Source organism: Sesamum indicum, linkage group LG9, assembly GCF_026168435.1.
Source record: "Sesamum indicum cultivar Baizhima isolate 11 linkage group LG9, ASM2616843v1, whole genome shotgun sequence".
NCBI classification, from domain to species: domain Eukaryota; kingdom Viridiplantae; phylum Streptophyta; class Magnoliopsida; order Lamiales; family Pedaliaceae; genus Sesamum; species Sesamum indicum.
Window position 1 is genome coordinate 6,431,967 of NC_142665.1, and position 22,447 is coordinate 6,454,413.

The 22,447-nt window shown below is 31.7% G+C and overlaps 4 protein-coding genes across 4 annotated transcripts; 2 read left to right on the top strand and 2 right to left on the bottom strand.

Annotated features, from left to right (window-relative positions):
- The first annotated feature begins 1,616 nt into the window (after positions 1 to 1,616).
- LOC105170889 (uncharacterized) lies at positions 1,617 to 3,109 on the top strand. The gene has a single exon (XM_011091812.2). It carries the CDS (start codon positions 1,922 to 1,924, stop codon positions 2,837 to 2,839), a length of 918 nt encoding a protein of 305 aa, XP_011090114.1. The 5' UTR covers positions 1,617 to 1,921; the 3' UTR covers positions 2,840 to 3,109.
- A 3,897-nt stretch (positions 3,110 to 7,006) lies between these two features.
- On the bottom strand, positions 7,007 to 8,439 carry LOC105170791 (uncharacterized). The gene is made up of 2 exons (XM_011091705.3): positions 7,474 to 8,439; positions 7,007 to 7,371 (listed from the first exon to the last, which is right to left on the bottom strand). Exons 1-2 carry the CDS (start codon positions 8,165 to 8,167, stop codon positions 7,268 to 7,270), a joined length of 798 nt encoding a protein of 265 aa, XP_011090007.1. The 5' UTR covers positions 8,168 to 8,439; the 3' UTR covers positions 7,007 to 7,267.
- A 137-nt stretch (positions 8,440 to 8,576) lies between these two features.
- On the bottom strand, positions 8,577 to 9,341 carry LOC105170792 (Stress responsive A/B Barrel Domain-containing protein). The gene is made up of 2 exons (XM_011091706.3): positions 9,085 to 9,341; positions 8,577 to 8,988 (listed from the first exon to the last, which is right to left on the bottom strand). Exons 1-2 carry the CDS (start codon positions 9,204 to 9,206, stop codon positions 8,790 to 8,792), a joined length of 321 nt encoding a protein of 106 aa, XP_011090008.1. The 5' UTR covers positions 9,207 to 9,341; the 3' UTR covers positions 8,577 to 8,789.
- Positions 9,342 to 20,963: 11,622 nt separating this feature from the next.
- On the top strand, positions 20,964 to 22,084 carry LOC105170890 (dehydration-responsive element-binding protein 1D). Its single transcript, XM_020696949.2, has one exon. The coding sequence runs from the start codon at positions 21,096 to 21,098 to the stop codon at positions 21,753 to 21,755; it is 660 nt and encodes a 219-aa protein (XP_020552608.1). The 5' UTR covers positions 20,964 to 21,095; the 3' UTR covers positions 21,756 to 22,084.
- Positions 22,085 to 22,447: the final 363 nt, after the last annotated feature.

The following is a 22,447-nucleotide window of genomic DNA, read 5'->3' on the forward strand; positions in this document are numbered from 1 at the left end:
TTTTTGGGACCAAATATTTATAGTTTCTTAGTCCCTTGAATCACAAAATCTAAAAATGATCAGATGGTCAGTATGAGTCCAGCCTATTTCGTAATGCAAGGCAGGATTAGGGCATTTGGTCTATACATGATCAGAAGATTACCCCTACATCAGATGTATGAATTATTCCCATATATCACTTGTCTTTTCAAAGTAAAATACGTATCGATCATCTAATTACATAAAACAAGACCATCGCAATATTACTCGTCTTCAAGGTCACAAAATAAATCAAACTTGAACAAAATTTTTTATTCGATAAACTTTTAAACCCGACCGAGCTCAATTCGATCACTGCAAAAATAATAAAATATATTTAAAAATTAATAAACTACTCTAACTTATTTTATATTTAATCCAATTAAACCCATTTAAACTCGAATAAATCAATAATCAAACTAAATTCAAACACAATTTTTTAAACTTCAATATGTGTTCAACTCGACTCGAATACTATACAATCCTATTAGTATTCCCCCACTAAATATCAATCTTGTCATAAAAGAAAGAATTGCTGTGGATTTAATATGTTAGGGTAATTATGGAGCTCTGGTGACTTCCACCATAAAGATGAAAAGGAAAGTTAGTTGTTTCACGTTATTCCTGGGGTTTTAATCATAGGCGTCGACTAGGGTTTTAAGTTGTGGGGGGCCAAACACTCACTCTCATGCTCGCCTGCACCCTCTTAATTACCACTACCAATAGGAATGCAATTCCCACTTCCGGATTTAAAGGCGCTACCACGACTTTACTTCTCTCACATTAAGAAGTCGTCCACTAACTCGAATATATTGCATTACGATAAAAATAATTATATATTTAATAAATAACATGATTTATATCTCGTATAATTGATATACAATTTATAAAAAACAATCCCAACATGATAAATACAATCATGTTCACAATATAATTGATTGGTGTGGATAAATGTTAGATTTTTTTTATTTTCTATTAAGATTCGATAATGAATATGCACATTTGAATTCTCTGCAAAATATCTTTTATTACGTTAATATTAAATAGTTATTTTCTCTTCGTAACTATTTTCATATACAATAACAAATATGATATTATATATTTCAATTTTGTATTTCATTTTATTTAACATATATAACACAGACAAGCAAAAATATGTAATATATTATCTTAAATGTACACTTAAAATTAATTAATACACATGTGTGCATTTTAATACAAAATAAAGATCAAAATTTTCTTCTGCAGTTCAGATCTTTTATTATAAAATGATATGCATAAAGTTCACATGATTAATATATATAACAAAATATTTTATAACATGAAACGCATATATATAATATTATTTTGCAATAAAAAGATTGAACTATCTTTTTAGAAATTCGATAAATAATATTGTTTTCTGGCGACATTGGAGGCGTGAACGAAATAAACATTCTATATATAGATCTACATAAATCAAGATTAACACCAGGAATTCGTTGCATCATTACGACTTCTCAATTTTTATATAAAGTGAGTTTTTTTCTTACCATGACTATTGACTACCATCGATTTTCTGTACCTAATAAGGTTGAATTTATAACATAATACCACCACGTTCGCCATAACGCACTATCTTTACATTCTAGTCAACCATCCATCCCCAACGCAACAACAATATTAAAAAAAAAAATACAATTTTACAGCATTGTCGTGATCATCACATTGCTGCATCTCAATTCTCTCCATCTTTCTCACATTTATACCACAGTTTGTTTCCTCTATCATTAGAGGTAAGACGTGAAAGCAGTTCGAATCTTCTATTATACGGGCCTATTAAACGGCCCGTCAGATACCCGATACCGATCTTGTTTCCTGTCTTCCTCTCAATTTTTTTTGTTTAACAATATTTCTTCCCAAAATGAGAGACTTTGGATCTTGTTTCAGTGAATACGCAGTAGAGGTCTCTAGTAGTTCAGGTTCCAGCAATTCTAACAACTTCTCGGTTTCTCAAAGTTCGGTCCCTTCAGTTCAAAATGCCGTGACATGTATATACAGAACTGTTTTCTCTACACAGGAACAGGTTTTGATCAGAGTCACGTGGAGCAAGAACAGTTTGTCTCAAGGCCTGAGCATAACCTTCGGCGATGAGGAATCGACGCCCCTCAAGCTCAGCACGAACCCGAGGTTGTTTAGAAAGTTGAAGGGCAGCAAATCACTTGAATTCCAGGCCTCTAAAATTGAAGTATTCTGGGATCTCTCCACGGCCCGGTACCAAGCCTCCAGGCCCGAACCTGTCGACTGTTTCTACGTCGTTGTTGCTGTCGACTCAGAACTCAGCCTAGTTCTCGGAGACACATGCATGGCCCGCGAAGTGATGACAAAGAAGCTCAGAACCGGGACCCGAAAGGCTAAATTCTCATTAGTTTCGCGTCAAGAATACTTTTCGGGGAATGCCCTCTACTCAACCAGGGCCCAATTCTCTGAAACTGGCCCCGCCCATGAGATTTCGATTCATTGCAGCGGGGAAAACGAGGGGCTGAAGCATCCAGTTTTGTCTGTGAGCATCGACGGTAAGATGGTGATTCTGGTGAAGAGGCTGCAGTGGAATTTCAGGGGGAATCAGACAATATTCTTGGACGATTTGCTGGTTGATCTGATGTGGGATGTCCATGATTGGTTTCATGGTCCCCCCGACTTGGGATGTGGGGTGTTTATGTTCAGGACAAGAAGTGGTTCGGACAGCAGACTGTGGATGGAAGAGAAACAGGTGCAGAATGAGGAAGATAAGGTTGATGATCAGTTCTCGTTAATGATCTGTGCTTGTAAGAACGGATGAAATTATGAAACCCTGTTTTGGTTTTTCAATTTACACAATATTTTCTTAATCATTTCTTAAAAATAGTTTTTGAAGGGCTTGTTATTTGAGTTGCCTTCTCTGCATAAAGGGGTAAAAGGAATTTAGTCTTGGTCAAAATTTTGTTACATCTCCCATTTTCACGAGAATAAATTTGGGCACTCAATATGGCATTGGTCACAGTTTAAGTCTGTTTTTATCCCTCGTTTTCTTTCATCACTTTCCAAGTCTAAATAAGTTATTTTTACTCCATTTTGTTAAATCTTGTCACAACACCTCCTACGTTCAAATATATATAATTCAAGGATGTATGCAATAAAATTTTTATAAAATGTTCGAGATAAACATGCATAGAAGTATTAAATTATATTTTATCACTTAAATCAACGATAGCTACAAATCGCATACGAGATTATTGTGAAGTTTAAATTCAAATGAAGTCTTTGTATCTATTAATGTTTTTTAAAAATGTAAAAATGCAATAATTGATAATATACATTGAGAAATTCCATTTGCCACATTTTGACTCAACTCCGACAATATTGAACCAATAATTACCACATATTGCTTCTCACTGACTCTACATTCTTTCTTCGGTTTTTTTAAGGGTAATTAGCTCCATACAAGAATCCAAGAAAACTCACTCTCACAATCAATGATCGTGTCGAGACCTTTGCAAGTACGATTTTTAACGCTATTTAAGGATTTTCTTTCATTTCACCTGTCATATTTGATGTGTATATCAATAATTTAAATTTCATTATATTTATTTAATTATAAAAAAGAAAACAAAAATAAATTAAATAATAATTGATCGGAATTGATGCTTTTTTTAAATAAATTCTATTCATTTTATATCTGCATGAACATATAGGTAAAAAAGTTATGGTGATGGTGACAGCTCAGCCTACTCTTTTTGTTTTCGTTTGTGTGTGTTTTTCTTTGAATAACTTTTATGTTACGTTTTGGTGTATATGACAAGACGACCCGCGTTAAGGAGACTGGGGAGAGGCTTCTTTTATAGTGTTTGATCTTAAATTTCAAATTTAATGTCTGATGATTTTAAATTTCAAATTTCAATATACGAAGTATCTTATACCTTTTTGTTGGGAAATAGCATTTTTAATGCTATAAGAGGGGCCAACGATGTAGATTACATGCCTAGTACATTGACACTAAATATTTTTTGTTGGAAGAAAAATTGGCTCTTTTTCCAATAATAGCATATGATTGCTTCATTTGGTCTATTTCATTCACCTATGAAAGACATGATTGTTGGTGTTAAATATAAGAAGTATATGATTCAATTTTTTGTGAGAGAAGAGAGAAATTGCTATGATTTTTATCCTAATTTCTTTCAAGAATTATTCCCCCCCCCCCCCCCAAATGTAGTTATATTTCCCCCAAAATGGTCCCAAGTTGGAAACAAACCAATTTTTTCTCCAGCCAAAAATACCTATCAATCACATGCTTAAACACGTGCACTACACTGTTAAATAATAGACAAAAAAAGTGGATCAGGACCAAAAGTGTTAATTTTTATAAGTTAGCGACTAAAAACGCTAATCTCGTAAAGAATATGACCAAAAGTGAAACGGCCTAACTTATAAAGCAAAAAATATTATACAATTAATAATTATGATTGGAAGCGAAAACATGTAGTTAAATAGTAATTAATTACAGTTCAGTGACAATTCTCGGGTGCTATTTAGTAGGTGGGATAAAAAATGAATTATAATAAAAGATCATAGAATTTTTTTTTATTATAATTAATGAACAACCGTAAAAATATATTTTGGTTAACTTGAAATGTAATGAGATCGTCATAAAGTTTGATTAATCATAGTCAAAATTTAATTAATTTTTCTTATTGTGATTTATAGTATCGATTGATGGTATTGATAGTTCACATGCCGACACAATCCATTTAAGTTCGGGTAGTTCTTTTGAAATTTTTTAAAAATATTTCGAGTATAAGGTTATCTGACTTAAAATATCAAGTTAGAGTTCGAGTAGAATTCTCCTACTCGTCAGCTATCCAAAGTTTATTTTTTTTTTTTGAAAAGATGTGTAAATAAAAGATTGTTTGAGTCTAAGGATTACTTTACCTTCAAATCTTTTTCTTCACTTCCAATTTCCAAACACCAAACAAAATTCATCGTTTTTTTATCTCACAAGACTTAAATTTCGATAATATTATAAGAAGAAAAGAAATTGAGATTACCAAATTCAAAGGTTAGAGTTATTTTTTTCTTCATTAAATTTGTTGTTTTATTTAATAATATATTCAAATTTCTATCATTTATAAACTAAAAAAACTGAAATTTTAATTAAAAACCAAAAGAAGCAACAAGTATTTTAAGTTAAGAAAAAGAAAAAGAAACATGAATTCTGAAATTAAGTACCCAACGAAATTCATGTCCAGATGGAGTAGTTAAAATAGCTAAATCTCAAATTTGAACTACCTGAATTCGCATTATTTGACCCGAAGCACACTCCAACAAGACATGTTTCCTCTACTAAAAAGAAAACAATACTTATTTGCAATCCTAATTTGCTGCTGCCCATCCTCAGATTTCTTCAATAAATAAGAGATTATCTTCTTTTCTATCTTTATCACATTATTATTAATATATTATTACTACCTTTCTCTCCATTTAATGGGATTTCCCATTCCCCTTCTATGGACAAGAGTTGGTTGCATAAATCGGCATCTTGTCTTTATTTTTTTTTCCTTATTTTCGACATAAGTTTCACAATCTATCAACTGATTCTTTCACAAAATTAAGTTATGGATTAGATAAATCTTCGCAATTGGTGAAACGTTGAGAATCCACAAACTGAGTATTAAAAACTACATCAAATGTTGTCAGAATGAGGCTGAGTACATCAGAAGATATATAGCCCATGATGTCTGTGTTAATCTTTTTCCTCTGCACCACAATCCTCATGAAAATTAGTTTGTTTCTTGCAGTTCAGTTTCACGTTGTTTCCGGGCATCATGAGCCCGACAAAGACAATACTAAACAGCAGGAAGGAGACATCGAATCAGGAGGAGAGCTGGAGCCATTGACAAAAGAACCAGCAAAATCCATTCAAAATGAAGTAAGTTCAGACCACAAAGATCAACGTAGTCTAAACGCAAAACCAACGGTTTGCTCTGCCCAAAAGACAGAAATTGGGGAAAATGCGTCAGTTCTGGTCAACGTCACAGGTTAGACTAGGCCACGGGGATCACAAGTCACTTACAGGTGTACCTATAAATTGTTCGTTAGTGCAGTAGTTCGTCTTTACAAACTGAGCCATGGCATAATTCTTGTAATTCTTGTTATTATTATTGAATATTTTCACTTATAGAGGCAAATTTAGGAAAATGAAAAATTAACATATAAAGTTGGAAAGAGGGAGATGATCCAAAGGGGGTTACTGCAATTCAACTAAATAGCAAGATTATATTTTTTTTTTTTTTCTGCATTTGTAATCCATGATGCCTTAAATTGGATTCTCCTATTTTTTCTGAAAAGTGGACTATATATAGATAGCATTTAAGGAAAATGTAGACCAGCTGCTTGTCTTCATGATGGTGAAAATTCATGTTTATTCCTCAGGCATAACTATGATGTCTTTAATCTACTTTTTATTTGCAATGATCCTATGAAAATATATGTTGCATCTTTCCATCCATTTTTTGTACTTCTCTGGCATCTTGAAGAATTAACGTTGAGTGGCGCAACATCTTTTTACAAGGATAGGTTTTTGTGAGTTACATTAATTAAAATGCCACTCCTCAAAACAGGATTCTCCATATTTCATTTCTTCATTAGTACAAAGAAATTCTTATTTTAACCAAATTTTGTTGGACAAAATTCATCATGTTACGACAATGCAATTACATTAATCAGTTATACTTATCATGTAATTGGTTCAATTCTGAAATTTCCGTGTTAATACTTATTTGATTGGGATCAAGAGCTGCTTGTCCATTTCTTTCTTCTAGTTAATAACACATAGGGAAAATCCCGAAAACAATTTACAATAGATCATGGAACAATGCCCTGTTGCTCAATTTCCCTAAACTCAGAACCAATGTACTTTCCCTTTCAAAAAAAAAAAAAAGAACCAAATTAGTTTCCAAACACAACAGGGAAGTGTGATCAAAAGAGTTATATAGTGCTCCCAGGACATGATGAAGATTCATGTGATCTAATATGATCTTTCAGACATATTCTCAGTCATCGGTCACTTTGGAAACAACATAGTCCTCATAGAAAGATACCAACACTTGACAATTGAGCTTCATGAAACTACATAACAGCATAGAACAGACAGGCTAAATCAAGCAAACACACCTCTGGAACTCTGTAAAATCAAGAATTCTCCCAACTTGAACAAATTTTCGAGTTTCCAACCTTAAGATTGACAGAACACGCCCAGTACTACAACGATCAAAACCAGACAAAAAACTATGTTATGACACGGCCTCAAAACTGCTCCGGCTGAAATCACCTTATCCTCTGTCAAATCATCAATAGAAGAACCAAAACGAGTAAGATATTGTTAAACGACAACGCAACCAAGAACTACTAGCTACCTGTAAAAAAATAACAAACACTCACTGCATTTTTGCGGATGGCAAACGCATCTCAATCCAACCCCACAATTCCCATCAGGCTTCTCACACTCGTTGCAAGGATTAGGTACATGATCAGGAATATCGAACGAAATCCTTGTTCCCAACTCAAGAATTTCCTTATTTCTATAAACTAGGCTGTAATGTGTGCAGCTCAGCTGTCTGGGATGAAAACTTCTCTCGAGTTTTCCTACGTCGTCAACGAGCAAACAAGGAGACAGCCCTTTTGTCAGTTCTTGCTTGTGATCATAGCAGCCGCTTAACTGAGTTACATTACATGGGACAGTCGAAAACTTTGAACTTCGGTTCGAGCAGTTGAAGAGAACTAATGAGTTCGGCGATGAAGAACCTACGAATCCTGCTGAGAGATTATGAGGGGAGACAAAGCTGGATGCAGAAGAACACGAACTGTGAGAAACTGTGAGGAGTTTGTTGTCGTAGTCAATGTGAGAAATCTTGAACAGGCCAATGGATGTTCTGTAATAGAGCTTATCAGATTTGCAGATGATCATGTGGCTCAACAGGGACGAATTTGAAGGATGTTGATGCAAGAATTGTGATTTTACTCTAATGCCTCCACAGTAACTTACAGGGGTTTCTCCGGACACTGATGATCTTGGAAAGGACATGTTGAGAAGGAATAGGAGTTGAAGGAGATGGTGTTTCTTGCAGCCCTTCATTCTTACAGATCTTTCCCTTTTCCTCCTGATGTTCAGATGTCTAGAAAATTGAGGGACTTGTCCGAAAATCTGAAATTGATAGTAATCTAAAAGAATCTGCTTTTTCTCTTATGATCCATACAGCCTTTTGCTCCTCCTTTATTCTTATTCCAATGTACTCTGAAAAACCATGAAAAGGAGTTGTTTTTGCTTCTTTTTTAATTCTTAAATGAATCCCTTTTCCAAAAAGTTGTCAAATTCTTGCAGCAAATTGTCTCAACAAGAGAGTGGATCGAATTTGAAGTGATTAGCATCTTGAGAGGATGTCTCAAGTGGCAGACAGAGCTGCTAATCTGTCAATGATTGAGCTGCTGAGTTTACATCTCCCAAAAACATCAATCAAAACCCTGATTTGGTGAAGCAAACAAAGTCAAAAAAGATGGGAACTATCCATTCATTAATAAATGCAAATGAGGAGTTCTGATACATCAATGCTGAGAACAGTAGCAGATCCAAAACAGTCACTTCAAGCGATTAAAGGGACAGAGATCATGAAGAATAAACCATCATCATATCATTATTACACACACAAGACGCTCTCAACATATACACTATTATTAGCTTCTTAATTATTTCCCAATGATCAGGCCGCAGGTTTGAAACTGACAGCCGGGAAATCAAGGAGAACGGCCTTCTCGATCGCGGTGGAAAACGTCGATGAAAACTCGACGTGCTTAGGGTGCCTGGCGAACGCCGTGAAGTCGTCCTTGCTGTTGAACGTCATCAAGAAAGCGTGCGTGAATCCTTGCCTAAGCATTTCGTGGCTTTCCACGTCTTGACCCCTGCAAGAAACTGGTCAAAAAACAACGTTTTTGACATAAACACATAAATTTAGACAACATCGAATCAAGTTCAACACATTAAAGAGTAAGACGAACCAAACAAAGGATTTGACACTGTCCATTTCCGAGACAAGCTTTTCCATTCCCTTCAAGACATCTTCCACCACCACATCATCCTTGAACTTAACCAGCACCAAGTGCTTGAATTCAGCAGCCATGATGCCCACTTGAATACAAATCAATGAGGCAAAAATGGGCTGCAAGAAGCGGTCAATATATACACCAAACAGTGTGTGTTGTGTGTGTGTTTGTCAATTTCAACAGTCACAAGTGTGAAACCTCAATGTACCATGAAGCTAGTCCCTCCTTTACAAGACAATATCTGAGATGCAATATTTGTAAAGGTACTGTTTAATGGGACCAAGTCCCACTAACCCTCCCTGTAATTTTACTTTTTTCCCCCCAGTTGATGGGGTCCCTAGCTAGTGCATGCATGACATTATTCTTGACATTCTAAGAGTTTTACAAGCTTTAAAAAGCTGGATACGACGATCATTAACAATTCTCTTTACACGTGATTGTAATTATAATTTTGATAATACAGAATACACTATATTGTTATTGCTGAAACAACGAATTTATCACAACAATCCACGTCAATATATATGTCAATCATATCAAAACATGAAGATGACTGATTTTACTACAAAAGGTTCCAACCCCCAAGTCCTTGAATATAATAATACACAAATTCGTTCTAGTGTGGACTAGCCAACATCACACTCTAACCCACTCATTGTCGTCTATAGAGCAGTATCATCAGGGGTAAATTTATAACTTGTCATATATGTAACCCACATAATTAATTAAACCCTAATTCAAATAGTTAATATTTAGAATTATATAAAATTCTATTATAATTATAAGAAGATATGTTTTGTATTCTCTTGCTTTTTTCATATTTTTTTCAACAATTTATTCTACAATATTGTAATAGAATGAACTCTTTGACAATTTCAATTGACTGATCTTGAAAGAAAGCAGGCAGCCGCATGAGCACTACTGGAAGTAAATGAAACTAACTTTTTCCCACCATTTGTGACTTTAAGTAATGTGTAAAAACTGAGAATTTGCAGGGGGGGTAATGGCTCTACTCCTGTCTCCACCTCCATCCCATGTGCTCTCTCTCAAGTACTATAATAATAAACATTAATAAACTAAGTTGATGACATGACATCACTTGCCTGCCGCTTAGGTTGTAGGGTAGGGTACCCCAAAAACCACTAGTCAAAAGCAATTTCAAGAACCACGGACCAAAATATATTAACAGTAATGAAATATATTACTTGATTTTTTTTAAAATATTATTGGAATGTATATATTAACTAAGAATGTATTTATTATTGTCATAATATGATTATCACTAAAAGCAATTGATAGCGCTACACATCTATAGCGATTGTATAACAATTAATATGTTTCTTGTCACTATATGCACCGTTGATTATTTCTAGTGATATTAGTATTTTGTTATACTTTTATATTTATGCTTCATAGTTAACATGTTACTTAAGGAATGTTTGCAATAATTTATGTTTCTTCTGTATAAATATGTTGTAAATTAAATTAAGCAGTAGAAAAAAGTTGAAAGTATTTTAAAAACAAAAGTGAAAAATAGAAAATTGTTGGAGTTTGGAGTCTTTGAGAAAACTGCTTAATAATATTAGATGTTAGGAGCTGATTATAACTTTTGACCTTAAATCAATTTAATTTATGCAGTTTCAAGAATTATATCACTATTAGTTACCAAAATTATGCAGTAAATAATCACTATAGATAATTGTTAACAATTTGGCGAGAATAGAAATATAATGACAATTATGTCCGTTGCTACTATACTTGCATATGCTCCAATCATCAGAAGAAATTGAACGTTTCACTATAATTAATTGCTATGGTTAAAAATAAATAGTCGTATTATTAAATAATCATTGACTAATGACTACACAGTGGTTGTTGGTTATGATTTTTGCGAACGAGGCTCAAGTATTTGTCACGACTAAAAATTATGATAATTAAAATTTTTATGATGTTAATTTAGTTTTTTATATTAATTTTTATTTAATTATAATTAATAATAATTATTTACCATGATTTTAGTCCGATCAACTGTTGCCAATAGTAAATGTAGGGGGAAAAAAGTGAGGATGAGAAATATTTCAGTTGTGGAACCACAAAATATTTAAATAGTGTTTGTAACAACTTCTATTTCATAGTGGGAATAATTCAATAAAAAAGTTGCAAATCAAGCAATAGTGAAAACTGAACGAATTTAATTAAAAATAAAAATAAAAAGTGAAAAAAGTTGAAGTTAGAGTGTTTGGAAAATAATTTAGGATTTATAATTTTTTATCAATATGCTGCAAAAATCAATAAGGAGTCATTTATAAATTTTGGTCTAAATCAACTTAAATTAAACAGATTTAAAATTAAAATTATTTCATTTTTTCCAGCAATAAGCTAATAGACTTTTATTTAAATATTTGCAAACACCCTTTTATTATTCTCTTGTTAGTATCATAATTAATAAAATAAATAAATTATACATCCTTTAATTTCTTTTAACAGTAAAATAAATGATACATCATTTGATTTGCCAGTATATATGTTATTTGATGTAAATGCCTTATGGTGGGCCTTCACATAAGATGCTCTCCACTACACGACTATATATACTGAATAATTTAGGAAAATATATATACATTGCATAATTTTTAATTTTACTCACCATTTAATACTTTTATGTATATCTTTTTACTTATAAAGAAATAAATATAGTATATATATATATGGAGTGAGGTTAACATCATTATAATTTTTTCTTATAAGTACAAATTATTACATCAAATTAAAAATTTATATAATTTTTCTGCTAACGCCAATATTTTTTGTCCAAACGTTCACGAAAGGGGATTAAGTATAAATAATGAATTTTCAGAGAGAGTGTAAATTTAATTTTAGAAGTTCTTAAGAAGAGTATAATTTTTATATTTTTAGAAGATATTTAGATGTAATTAAACCCTAAATCTTACCTTACTCGATTCATGAATTGATGCGGATCTTGAGTAATTGATGAACGATACATGACATCAAATTAAGAAATTATATTTTCGTCACCGTATAATAGACCAAATTTCAAGTTAATCCCTTAAGATTGATTGGTGAAACTATCCAAAAATTATTGAATCCAAAGCTTAATTGTTAAATTAAATATTAAAATAATTCACAATTTTAACGGTTCAAATTTTTGTGTAATACATAATTTAAAAAAAAAATAAGAAAACAAATTCACACGCAAGATTTGGCAAAGAAAAAAACACCACATGCACGTAAGAAGAGGTATTAGAGATATCAAATATTGAATGTTTTGAAGGAGGTGATTGTCCAACAAGATCTGAACCCCCTTAATTCAAATAATAACATAAATTTGAGATAAGCAAAATAAATGAAAAGTGGGCAGGAATTTTGCAGTTGAGAGTCGAGACAAGGCGTTCGCCGACAGAGAAGGGCAGCCCCTCGTGCGCATGAACGTGCAAACGCTAAAGAACTAGCGCATCTGTCCACAACAGTAGTCTGCTAAAATAGAGAGAACGCAATCAAATATTAGTGAAGGCCCATAAATACAAGAGAGTGAGAGTGAGAGTGAGAAAGAGCATCTCTTGGGAAGAGAAAAAGTGGGTACCAATGAAAGGGAAGAGTCATTGGGCAAAAGAACTGAGACAAACACAACATCATGGACGACACTCATAAGGCCACCCACTCCTCTTACTACTAAAGTCTGTTTTTTCAATTATTCACCCCACCTCACATTCTTCTTCTTATGCCACTTCCACATTTCATATTTCATTACGTCTACTTTTCTATACCTACTACTTGAGGTGTTGTGTTGAGGGTCTATTGCATTTAAGATGGGAGGTGTTATTGTATTGAGTTGATTTGAAATTAAAATCATATTGGACGGATTCGTTGCAGTCATCTCTTAACTAAAGCATTTTGATATTTAAATTAAATGCAGCAAAGATTGTCAAAATGGGGCCGAAAGCTAGATCACAATCAAAATGGATTCTACCTCATGCCCAAGATCCAATTGTATTACATGTTATATTATTCAGCATCGTCTATGAGAACGAGGTTGTATTCTCTTTTCGGAATTCCGTATCTGGAAAGTTTATATATAATGAGGAGGGTGCTGCCATCACTAAACGCACATTTTTCTTTCAATGGAATTTTTAATTTATTTAAGATCATAATTGATAGTGTGAGTGGGAGCTGCAAATGTCAAATTTCACATGGAAACACAAATGATTTGAATAGAATGTTGGGCATATATACTTTACTCTCAACTCTCATCACCATTAGCATGTGGTTTGGTCCTCACGGACCACCTTTTCAACTTACCCTACTCATTCCAAGATTTACCCAAGTCTCACCATTTTTAGATCCTTCACGTGCACATCAAATATTGCGTCTACTGCCAACTTAAATATGTAAGATAAAAGAACAAGCCATTTTGTACTTGGAATATCATATGTCCGCATATCTTTACTTCTCATGCTGCAATTGTCTCTACACCATAATAATAAATAAATAATCTAGAAAAAAACAAACCCCTGCATGTAATGGGATGTTTGGTAGATAGAGATTAGAGGGTTTTAATTAGCCGATTCATACTGTACTGATGAGAAATTTCAATTAACGTCCAAGAAAAGGCTAAATCCCAAACGCCCTTCACATATTACCTACAAATATGATGTAAATGAATTATAATTTGTTAGACTAATGGTCATATACCATCACTATTTCAATTTATAATATCATCATAGTTTTACTTAATAATATTCAAAATTTTGGTCTTGCTCTCTTTGTACTAAAGTACTTATCCATTGATGACTTTAGCAATATCTCAATTCAAGATGCGCAATTGGTCGAGCTAGGCCAATCCGAGTCAGAATCGAATTAAACCAATAAAAAATCAGCTGAGTTGGCTCAGGAACGCTTTGAACCGGACCGGTCCTGAGCTGGTCCTAAGTATTGAAACTTGAGACTGATTATTCTAATAGTTTTTTTATATTTTTGAAACTCTAAAAATAATTATTTTTATTGTGCTACTTATAAATTTTCAATACTTTAATTCATTAATACTCTTTATTTATTTTTTTTCAAAGTTCAAGTCCTTTTTTAATTTACTATCATCTAAGTTTATTATTATTGTAAGCTTGTTCATCAGATTATTCTTTAAGTTCATTATATAGGTTTAACTATTATTTTTTGTGTAATTTAATTTATCTCATAATACGTACAACCATAAATTTAAGTAATTATTTAAAAAAAAATCTCAATTTCATAAAAAAATAAAAATAAAACACACATATCCCAGCCTAGTTTGGGCATCAATCGGACTGGGTCATGGGTTGGGCCTGAATTTATAAGTAAACCAAATTGGGATCATTTAAAGGTTCAAAACCACTTCAAAACTGATAATAAATAGTAGTGCGTTGATCCTGAATCAAATATTTCTCGATCGATTCGTATCGATTTTGAACCAATCTAATTCACCGTGCACCTTGAATGCCAAGTCTCAAGTGTAGTCGCTAGTCCTTCAAAAGGTGGGTGGATGGAAAGTGACAACACGATTTCTTGCTCGTCGACAACTGTGGAGAATCATCTTCATCTTGTCCCTTAGACCATATTTCAGGCAGCTACCTAGGTAAGAAATAAGAATGGTCCCCTCATCTATCAATAATTTTGAGGTAGACAAACACAACTGTACTGTAAAAACATATCCCAATCCATCTTAGGAGAATCTAAATTTTTCAAATAAGAAAATCAGTAGAGGAGAGAAAATGAAATTTATTATTATTGGGGAGATTAATTGAATTTAGTAGGGCCAACATTCTACACCACTTTAACATTTTAGATTTAATCTCATTTGCTACTATTTTCTTGCATTATATTTCATAAGTTGAAATTTTTTTCAATGTTAGTATTCACGTGCATTTTTTAAAATGATCAACGAAAAGTGTATGAAAAAGTATGAAAATGCTAATGACTCCATTAATTATTGGACAGAAAATACACGTGAGAACTAAAACTGAGAAAAATTTTAAATTATAGGATATAATATCATATAATTATAATAAATAAAACTAAACTGAAGAAAATTCTAACATATGGGACCAAAAATACAACTTTTTCCACTTTAACATTTTAACACATGCAAGTTTTTGTTAAAAATAGTAAAATATAGATAGAAGTATGTTTTTCGTTAAATTCACATTATATTTTGACTGAAGAAATTTAATATTTCGACGTTTAAAGAAAAATAAGAAAATCCAATATATAGAGATATGGGTTGACCCACATGTTTTTGGGCTTGTGAAACCAACTGTGTGGCTTTATTGGGCCTGATAGATACCCAATAATGGTCCATAGTTGCTTGGTTGCCCACTGATCAGCCCGTTAGGCATTGTGGGCCCAGTAGTTGCTTGATATTGGGACAGGCTTCTTCAATCTTGAGCCTCATCTCTAACAACATTCTTTTGGGTACCTCATATTAAGTTTTAGGATTCGTTTGATTCAAATAAGAGGAAAAGGAAAGTGTACGGGAGAAAGGAAGGAAAAAATTATTTTTTTTTTCAAGTTGTTTGGTATGATTGTAAAGAGAATCTCAAATACTTTTCCTTATTTGGTACGAAAAAAATATATAGAGAAGAAAAAACTAATTTTTGTAATTTTACTAAATAACTCTTCTCTTCATTTTGTATTAAAAAATAAATAAATTAATATTATACCAATATAATTTTAGTATATCAAAAATTTAAAAACTTTATTAATAAAATATTTTGTCAAATAAGAACTAAGAATATTTTTTATTAATAAAAATATTTATCAAAATGAGTATTATTTTTTTTATTTTAAACTGTTAGTTTAAATAAAATAAAAATTACTAACAATGTTTTCAACTAACGAATTCAAGTTCAAACTTCAATTTCTTTGTTGATACCAAAAACAACTTTTGAGAAAATTATATATATATGGTAATCAAATAAGTAAAAATAAAAAATGTATTTTTTTGTCTTTTGAGCCTTTTACTTCCATTTTTCCATCCAATTTTATACGAAAATAAAATTGGACTTCAGAGAATTTCATATACATCGAGTTTTACTTCACTTCCATCTCTTCCTTCTAACCAAACACAAATTGTCTCTTATACAATTTATTTTTACTTCCACTTCTCTTATACTCCCATTTTCACCCTGACCAATCATACTCTTAGTGCATCAATTTACCCCTCCCTTCAGATACTGTGCTTAAAACACCAAAAATTAAGAAGTTTAACTCAATTGATGAAGTTGAGACTCCATAATTTTAAGGCCATGAATTCTCGAACCCCACCCGTGGAATGTTATTCTACTTTAATAGTAGTAGTTGATCAGATATAGTTATTTATTATTGATGATTAGTGTATGATTATTATAATTATTGGTAATTATTAGATATAAATATTTGATAAATGATCATAATTAATTTATTTAAATAATAATAGTTCATCGTTTTTATTTTAAAAAAATACCAAAAATTAAATAAATTATAAGAATAATTACACTGACAACCCCTAAATTATAGTGAAATTATGTAAATCACCCCTCCTATCATGCATACAACATAAGAAGTTATTAATGGGTAGTAAAAAGTTCAAAAAAAAAATCTAGAAATTAAATTGAGTGCATTTTTCGAAAATTGGCTCAAATCACTTCAAATCATCCTACCATTTAAATAATACATTATATCAGTCACACTTAATTCTTATCCATTTTTAAATACATTTAAGTAAACAATAAACACATTTTATTAAATAATTAAATCACACATTTAACCTCTCCCTCTATCCTATTTTGCATTTACCATATCTCAAAAAGTAAATGAGCCCTAATAATATAGGAAAAAACAGGTTTCTCTCATAAACAGAATTGGGAAGAAGATTGAAAAAAAGAAGAAGACATTAAAGAATAATAAGACTTTCAAGAAAACCCTCTGGCCCCATTTACTTGTTGATCTTGAGTTAAATATCCCATTTAATTATTTTTTTACATTCTATTTACTTTTGAACGCCTAAGCCAGCAATTAATACATGTTGTCCGCTACTAATTAGGATTATGCAAAAATTGTGATTAGGGCTGTTCAGAGTTTTAATAATCGGTCGACCCGAAATTTTAGTTTGGATTGAAAAATCGAATCGAAATATCGATTCGGTTTTCAGTTTTATATATATAAATTAATTTGAATCGATGGGTCATTTTTTTGTAGTTTGATTGTCGAACCGAATCGAAAAATTAATGTTTTTATATATATTTAAATTATATAAATTAGTTATCTCTATATTTATTAATTAAATAAATATACTTGTCGTTTGTTTTATAAATTTTTTTGTATGCTTTGTTTCTTAGTTTTAAGTTGATGGTCGATGGAAGGATTTCAATATCAAAGACAGATTTTCAAAATTCCCAAGTTCCAACTGACGAATAACGGATTATGAACCTATGATGTCACACATTGATGTTGTTCGCTATGATCATGTTTTTACTCTCAATGTGAGATAATAGGTTTAAATATTAATTTGTGAGTGTAAAGATGACTAATTGGGATATGATTAATTAGTAATCTGTTTACCATATTTTTAATCCTAGGACAATCTTCATGTTTATTTTTGTTCCATGTTTTTTTTTAATCGTAAATTAGTTATAGTTTTGATAATTATTGTATTTAAATACTCGTGGGAACGATATTTATTATTTTACTTAATAGCTAGTGCACTTACGTACTAGTGACCTATATATATTTTAGCAATCATTCGATTTGGTTCACCGAACTGAACATACTTAATTGTGGTCCAAGACTCCAGACCTTGAGGGTTTTATTATATGATCATGATTATAATCACAATCTAATTAATTCTAACTCAATTAACTCCTAAAAAGTAAATGAGCCCTCTACGTACGTCAGACACAGAATGTAGGTCATTTCCATCAACACGAAAATGATAATTCAAGTGGAATGGAACGTGTTTTTTTATAGAATAAATTATGAAATCGAATCGTTTAAATAAGGATCTGCTTCGAATTGTACTAAAGTGTTCATCAACAAATAAATATTATTATAACTAAAATTATCATGGCAGTAGGGGATTCTACCGTCATGTCGAAGAAAAATTAACATATCTTTCTTGATTTTTAAATTTATTCATAAAAAATAAGGTTGAGCTATGCTTTTTTTCTTAAATTTCTCGTGAAAAATTACAAGTGATTTATTATTCGTTAATAATATTTGAATCTTGAATTTTTAATAACAAATTATTATGAAACATATATATTTGCTTTATAAAAGACGAAAAAAACGGACAAAAATGGAAAGCAAAGCCAGAAGGGGTTACTAAGGTGATCTTTCCCCCCTCCCCAAGTGTTGCAGGAACTCGGAAATCATCATATTAAGAAATGGTCAATTTTGACAGCAGGAAAGGCTTTTTTTTAATTATAAATTTATTATTCATACTTTTCAGCACATCACCTGAAATAAGTATTTGTTAAAAGTAACGTTTTCTTCTAATTATATTCCCCAAATAGAAAATACGACTCCTATTTTTTCCAAACTGTTTCACATTTGTCGCATTTATATGAAATTTCTGATTGAAATAAACAGACCATTTATCGAGTAATGCTAATAAAATTTTTTACTATAATTAATTATTTTGGTCAAAAGTGAAAATTCATAGTAAAAAAAAATCGATCATTTATATTTAGAACAAAGGAAATGTTTTTGCAATTGGAATTCTTTATTCCGGAATATCTTTCCTCCTGTATTTCATTTTACGTATGCATACAAAACAACCATAACTTACCTCTGAGATCATTATAAGAAAATAACTCAATAATTATGAAAATTTCAAATATTAACATGCAGTAGTGCCGAGCTAAATATTTAAACAATTCGTTGTTAAATTCATATTCAATAAATTTCTTATATTAAATAGATTAACAATAAATTTAGTAATTTTTTATGCTGATTATAGCAATAATTTTTTTTTTATAGCTATTGAGATATTTTTTTATAGTGTAAAAATATACTATATACAGTTAAATGTACTATAAAATACGTACATAAAAGGAATAATTACACTCTCCTCCCTCGAGGTTTTGCGTAATACACGTAAACCTCCTGTGGTTAGGGAAATTACGTCTAATACCCCTGAATTTCGTTTTCTTTTAACAAATAAGTCCCTCCGTTAGTCAAAATTTACTGAATATGCTAATATTAACAGAAAAATTGAATAAAAAATTATATTTCCCCTCAATTGACTTATACTAATTTATTGTAGCTCAAACTATTTTGTTCTATCCTTATAACGATGAAGATATACCTCCTTAATGAAATTAATGCGTGAAGATATATGGGGATAATTTGATCATAAAAAATTTTATTTAACCTGCAATAAGTAGTAATAAGTTAATTGGGGGTAAATATATAATTTTTTTTTTGTTAATATCAATAAATTCGATGAATTTTAACTAATAAAGTAACTTATTTATTAAACGGAAGCAAACTTTAAAATATTAGATGTAATTTTTCTAATTATAGGAGGTTTACGTATAATTATATCAAATCTAAAAAAAAAAATGTATTCCTAAATAAATTGCAAAAATGAAACAGATAATATGAAACCACACCCCATTCATTTCGGCGTTGAAGTCAACACCGTCCTCTTGAGTCCCCATCTCTCACACGTGCGTTTACGAAACCTCAGTTTCACGTGTCCTAAATTTCTGCAGTGTTATAATGATTATAACCAAAACTATCCAGATTTGATTCTTTACAGAAATGGAAAAAGAAATTCCAATTTTTGCTAAATGTGGAAATTTTTAATTTGAATTAAAATTAATGACAGATTAAATATTACACCCATCATATAATTAATGTATGATATATGGAAAAACGACTAATCACATAATGCGAATATTAAATCCCACTCACAATATAAGTACTTCGAACTTAGGCATTGTCAATATCTAAGTCACACACACACACACACAAATCTTGAATTAATGAGACTGAAATCTCATAATTAAAAAAAATATATGTTCGAGTTTGTTCTCTTTATATTTTTATTTATATGAACGTATATTTTGATGTATAATTATATATATTTGGCATAATTACACTCTCATCTTTTGAGATTTGATGTAATTACACTACCATTTTTTAGGTCTGTTTTCCTCTAACAAATGAATTCCCTATTAGTCAAAATTCACTAAATTTGCTGATAATAATAAAAAACACTGAATGAAAATTGATATTTATCCTTAATTAACTTATTGAATGTCAAACAAATTTTTTCAGACTAAACTACCCTTATAACGGTGAAGATATACCTCCTCACATGCATTAACGCTTGAAAACATATATGGATAATTTGATCATAAAAAAATTTATTTTACCTGTTATAAGTCAGTAAAAAGTCAATTGGGGGTAAATATATATATATTTTTTATATTTCTGTTGATATCAATAAATTCGGCGAAGTTTGATTAACGAATAGACTTATTTGTTAGATGAAAGTAAACTTTAAGGGTGATACATATAATTTTTTAAATTACATAGAATTTATATATAATTATCCTAAATTTCATGGAAGGATGATATAATTATCCCAATATATTTTTAACACTGTAATCATTTACTGTACGTATAAACGAAGAAGTGTGTGTTTTTGAGTTGTCTTCCAATGACAACACTGTGGGGCCGCATTTGCTTCTTGAAGAGTGTAATAGTTTCTAACTTTGAAACGTTCAACTCATCTCCTTTACCATGTGTATATATATGTACAATACTTGATCGTAAATCCCATGCAAACTTATATAGAACAGTATTTATAATAAATATTTCTCAAAGAACTCACCACTTTTATATATTTCTAATAATTATTTCTCAGTCAATCAATGGAGTTCGGAGACATGAGTGCCAATTCTTGAAGTTCATCTTCTTCCTCACTCCAAATGGTGGCGCCCAACCCCAAGAGAAGCTCCGGCAGGAAGGTGTTCAAGGAGACGCGCCACCCAGTCTACAGGGGCGTGCGGCGGAGGAGCCGCGGCAAATGGGTGTGTGAAGTGCGTGAGCCCAACAAGAAATCAAAGATATGGCTTGGGACTTTCTCCAACCCGGAGATGGCCGCCGTGGCACACGACGTCGCTGCCCTAGCACTGCGTGGGGACAACGCGATGCTCAATTTCCCCAGCTCCACCTACCGCCTCCCCCGCCCCCACTCGTCCTCCCACCAAGACATCAAAAGCGCCGCCGCCCAAGCAGCCAGGGAGTTTAGTTCTTCAGCTTCTATTTCATTAATGTTAATGTCGGAAAATGCAAGTCATCAGAATGGCATTCAATATCCTTCGGATTCACTTCATGCGGAGATTACGGATCAGCAAAAGATTGATGATGGAGAAGATGAGTTTGAACGTGATCGTGGGGAAGATGAGGATAATATTGGATATAGAGACGGGTTCGTGGACGAGGAGGCGTTATTTAGCATGCCGATTTTGCTAGATAGCATGGCGGAGGGCATGCTACTAACTCCACCGGCTATGAAAAAAGGGTTTAATTGGACTTCTCAAGATGAAGATGAAGTGATAGACTTAACTTTGTGGGGGGCTAACTAGCATCTTCCCTAGCGGATATGAAATAAATACAATTAATTAATAATACACGTCGTGCCTATAAAATCTTGTTTTGAATATAAAGATATAACGCAGATTTTATGCACGAGGTAGTGTATATATGAAGCACAATACCAATACGAGACATTAACGTTTGAACACTTTGTCTATATGTAGAAGATTTAGACCGGAAATAAATTAATGTAGTAGACTAGAGCTAAGGAAGCATGAAACCTAGCATGGGGTTAGCGGATTATATCCTGCTTCTGAATTATTGTTTGCTATCATCATATTTTTAATGTTTTTACAGGAAGTTATGTCAATTATTTATTGTTGTAATACTAATATGCGATATCAAAATGTGTTAAAAGATTTCCATCAAGAAATGATAGAGAACATAATTCATTCATTCATTTCATGCTAAAAAAAAACATGTACCTGGGATATGCACATGTCACGTGTGAAAATGAATAATAAAAAAATAAAAATTATATTTTTCAACAAAGGAGTGAAAGTTTTGTCCAGTTTCTTATGAAATTTTAAAAAAGTCTAAATTTTTTATAAATTCTATCCGCAAACTCCAATTCTATTAGTTTTACGACCATGTTACATGTATATGATGATAAAGCAAGCAAATAAAGCAACCTTGAGGACGTCCAAATTCAGACGTTGGTTGAACCTGTCAATTGAATTAC